Source organism: Kryptolebias marmoratus, linkage group LG6, assembly GCF_001649575.2.
Source record: "Kryptolebias marmoratus isolate JLee-2015 linkage group LG6, ASM164957v2, whole genome shotgun sequence".
Taxonomy (NCBI): Eukaryota; Metazoa; Chordata; class Actinopteri; order Cyprinodontiformes; family Rivulidae; genus Kryptolebias; species Kryptolebias marmoratus.
In genome coordinates, this window is record NC_051435.1 from 2,548,801 (window position 1) to 2,553,113 (window position 4,313).

General features: G+C 43.9%; 1 protein-coding gene across 4 annotated transcripts in view; it reads left to right on the plus strand.

Moving 5' to 3' along the window:
• The window catches only part of LOC108250770 (signal transducer and activator of transcription 1-alpha/beta-like), a 14,057-nt gene that overhangs the window by 944 nt on the left and 8,800 nt on the right, over window positions 1–4,313 (plus strand). For 3 of the 4 annotated variants that reach the window (XM_037976228.1, XM_017440805.3, XM_037976229.1), the window contains exons 3-8: window positions 1,310–1,454; window positions 1,542–1,637; window positions 1,724–1,804; window positions 2,587–2,665; window positions 2,754–2,845; window positions 3,962–4,113. In XM_037976228.1, the coding sequence (XP_037832156.1) occupies window positions 1,310–1,454; window positions 1,542–1,637; window positions 1,724–1,804; window positions 2,587–2,665; window positions 2,754–2,845; window positions 3,962–4,113 (645 nt within the window). The remainder of the gene's footprint in view (window positions 1–1,309; window positions 1,455–1,541; window positions 1,638–1,723; window positions 1,805–2,586; window positions 2,666–2,753; window positions 2,846–3,961; window positions 4,114–4,313) is intronic. The other variant, XM_037976230.1, reaches the window with a different exon arrangement.

Genomic DNA, 4,313 nt, shown 5'->3' on the forward strand with positions numbered 1-4,313 from the left:
ACGGACGTATCAGAGCCAGAGCCTTTTTTCATGTGTTAATGACTCCGCGCTGTCGCATCTGCAGAAACTTTTTGGTGACTGTTTTGACCCTGGACTGGAGCTTTAAGAATTTGGTCCAGATCTCAATGCTGTAGGTTTTATTTGTGCTTCTGTCTATATAAACACAGAGACACGTTAGTCACAGTCTGTGCAGCCGTCTGGTGGGAACACGCAGCGCAGTGGCAGGGCCGGAAAGTGGGGGGGCCAATGGCCCCCTGGCCCCAGTGGTTCCGGCGCCTATGTGTCAGACCCGATGACTCGACTGGACTCCAGCCTCAGGGAACAGGTCTCCTTAACTCAAACTGTTAAAGGAGAAAAAAAAGCAGATAAATATTTTTCTTAGAACAGCTCCTCCATCTTTAAATGGTTGTTTTGGAGGTTAATGCTGCGTCTTTAACCTCGACTCTACTCCTGCCGCCGCCGCTCATGTTTCAGGTTTCAGTTGATGTTTCTTCTCAGAAACGGAATCGGAACGCCACCTTTTTCCTCTCTTCGACTCCGTTGTTCTCCAGTTTGCATCCCGGGATTATTTTACCGTCTCGATGTCCGTCGAGGCGGCTCGAATCGTCCTCGTCGGTCGAATGTAAACAAACAACTCGTAATTGTTGGCAACAAAACATAACTCTGCTGATTTTCGCTCATTTATTACTAATTTTGCAGACTTTATGTACTGAAAGATCCATATTTAGTGGTTATTTTTATCACAAATGATGACAGTTGGTGACCCTGGCGCTAACCGCTGTTAGCTTCAGCTAGGTAGCACCACCTAAGTTCTTAACGAAGCTAACCAGGTTAAATGTCTTCTTACTGATTAGTTTATATTCTTTTACCTTTTTGTCACATCCTAAAGCAGCGGTTCAGTCAGGTTTGATTTGATCAACTTCTGAGTCAAAATGGCGAAAAATGACGACTCGCCTCCAACCAACCACCGGGTCCATTTGACCCAATATTTGGTCAATGGTTGGATGGATGGATGGATGGATGGAGGATGGTTGGATGGTTGGATGGATGGATGGATGGATGGATGGTTGGATGGATGGAGGACGGTTGGATGGATGGATGGAGGATGGTTGGATGGTTGGATGGATGGATGGATGGATGGATGGTTGGATGGATGGAGGACGGTTGGATGGTTGGATGGATGGATGGATGGATGGATGGATGGATGGATGGATGGATAAATATTAGTTGGTTAATTCGGTCAGCTCCTGTTTCGTTCGTTTCTTCGTGTTTCTGGTTAAAATCCTGGATTTCTCTCTTCTCGTTTCAGGGATTCAGCAGCCGTGGACGAGAATGCGGCGAGAACCTGCTTCCACGTTCTGCTGGAGTGCTTGGATGAGCAGTGGAACCGTTCTGTCCAGGAGAACACCATCCTGCAGGCTCCAAACTTCGGCTGGATGAAGAACTTCCTGCTGGTTCGATGGTTTGAATCTTCCTGCAGTTTGCTTTGAGATCTTCTCGTCGGACTTTGAGTAACTTTTTTTTTACGTTTTGGTTTTAAGGAACACCTCCAGAATGATTGCTCGAACTTGGCCAGAGTTCTGTCGGACTGCCTGAAGGAGGAGAAGAAGATCCTTGACTTGGCCGCAGCGACTCCGGTGAGTCACTGAGAGGCGTTTTGGGGAATAAAATCCAACATTCGTGACGTTCGAAGGTTTGACAGGAACCGGTTTGATTTAAACAGATCTGCAGCGATCAGTCAGTCGTCCCTCAGAAGTGGAAAGAGTTGGACCACAACGTCTCTGAACTGAAGAGGAAGATTTTGGTAAACTCTTTGTTTTAAATATCTTTTTTTTGTTTTTATACGTCCATCGTAAGACGGTATGACACCGTCTGTCTGTGGTTAGGTTCTTGTCCGAGCTCTCAATCGATAAGCCTTTAACATGGACCTCATGGGTCCGGGATGATCCCTATGGATTTCAAGGTCACGGGATCAAAGGTCAATGGATATTAGCCTTTGACACAAAAGGGTCACTAAACTTTTTGATTAGTGGCCATTTTGTGAAAACCCTGTCTGTGCTCCAAGTCTGCAACCATGTCACGCAGGAATGTCAAACTCTGTAGGTGGAAACCTCATGGGTCTGGGATGATCCCTATGGATTTCAAGGTCATGAGGTCGGAGGTTAATGTCACAGGTGACCCCTTTGTGAAAACGTTGTCCATTAACTCTGCAACGATGTCACGTAGTATTGTTAAACTGCACAGATGGACAACTCATGGGTCTGAGATGATCCTTATGGATTTCAAGGTCACAGGGTCAAAGGTCAATGGATATTGGCCTTTGATACTATCCATTGACCTTTGACAGGGTTTTTGTGAAAACCCTGTCTGTGCTCCAAGTCTGCAGCCATGTCACATAGGAATGTCAAACTCTGTAGGTGGACACCTCATGGGTCCGGGGTGATCTCTAGTGATTTCAAGGTCTCTAGACCTTGTATTCAGGATTGTTGTGTGATGGAATTCATGCTCCGGATGTTGATGATTCTGACGGGCGTATGTTGTGCCGTTGACTGTAATCTGGGTCTAATCTGTGAAATTCTCACCCAGGAACTGAAGAAGGAGATCAAAACTCTGGAGAGTCTGAATGAAAAGCTCGACTTCATCCAGAAAACCTGGCAGAGCAATGGTCTGACACAGAAATCTGCAGCACAGAAGCAGCTGGAGCTCGTAGTTTCTGTGCGTTTGACAGAAATGTGTTTTTGTTTCTTCATCAGCAGTGGAGCAGAATATTCAGCCGGTCCAGATCCAAGCCCAGATGGAGCAGGGATGTCTCAACCAAGCCATGTTCATCACGCAGACGAAGCAGGTAGAGAAATACATCAACAATGATTATTTTATCATAATTAGCTGAGTTTAAACTTAAATAACTTAATTTAATCAGTCTAAATGCATCAGCAAACAGGTCTTTGTTTAAAACGAGGACATGCCCGGCAGGTGACGCGTTCCTCAACGATTCAACACTTTTTTTTGTTTCCCGAATTATTGTTGGCATCTAACTACGTCTGCATACTTTGTGCCATTCTAATCGTTTATTAAAATGCTGCAGTGACTTTTGTTTTTTGTTGTTTTAATGCTTTTCAAAATATTTATCATTATTTACAAAATAAATCCCAGTAAAATACATTAAGATTCCTTTGAATCCTTCAAACTATTGTCCCCGGTTCTCCTTGCAATTGAAATTTTGATCTCAGTGGGGTTTTAAATCTGATTTAAGTTAAGGAAAATAAACGTTCTTTAATCTACTTTAGTGTTCTGCTAATACTATGAATGCTAATGCTACTACTCCCAATTCTAATTCTGCTACTGCTAATGCTAAACCTACTACTGCTAGTTATATTAGGGCTAATGCTATGGCCACTAATGCTAATTCTAATGTTTATCCCGATAATGCTAAACCTACTACTGCTAATTAGATTAATGCTAATACTACCATCGCTAATGCTAATTCTACTACTACTTAATATACTAATGCTAATACTATAACTGCTAATGCTAATTCCTAAACTTCTAATTTTTTAAGGCTAATACCACAACTGCTAATTGCATTAATGCTAATACTACAACTACTGATGCTAATTCTTCTTCTGTTACTGTTAATACTGTTAATGGTAATGTTGGTTTAGGGCTAATGTTCTGCTAAACCTAGCTAGCCTTTTTTAACTTTTAGCATTTAGATAGCAGTTTCCTACTTTTAGGTCTTAGCTAATCATTTGCAGCTGTTAGTTACCTAATTGGCAAATTTTTAGGCTTTAGCTAGCATTCTGCTGCTTTAAGCTAGTGTTTTGTTAGCTTTTTGCTACCTTTAGCTTCCATCTAAGTTTCAGCTTCTTCTGTAGATTTCGGCAGTTCAGCAGTCACCCTGTGTTTTCACAGAAAATGCAGTTTTCTCCAGTTTTAGTTGAATGTTTTTACCGTGTGGCAGATTGTTCTGAATCAGCTGGTGAACCTTTTGAACCAAGCGTCCCAAACTGTGGCGACCCTCACCGACGTGGAGCTTCCTGAGTGGAAGCGCCGGCAGCAGCTGGCCTGCATCGGGAGTCCAGTGGACACCAGCCTGGAGCTCCTCCAGAAGTGGTAATATACCGAACCACGTTGTCTCCGGTTGACTCTCCGGTTGACTCCCCGGTTGACTCTCCGGTTGACTCTCCGGTTGACTCTCCGGTTGACTCTTCGGTTGACTCTTCGGTTGACTCTCCGGTTGACTCCCCGGTTGACTCTCCGGTTGACTCTCCGGTTGACTCCCCGGTTGACTCTCCGGTTGACTCCCCGGTTGA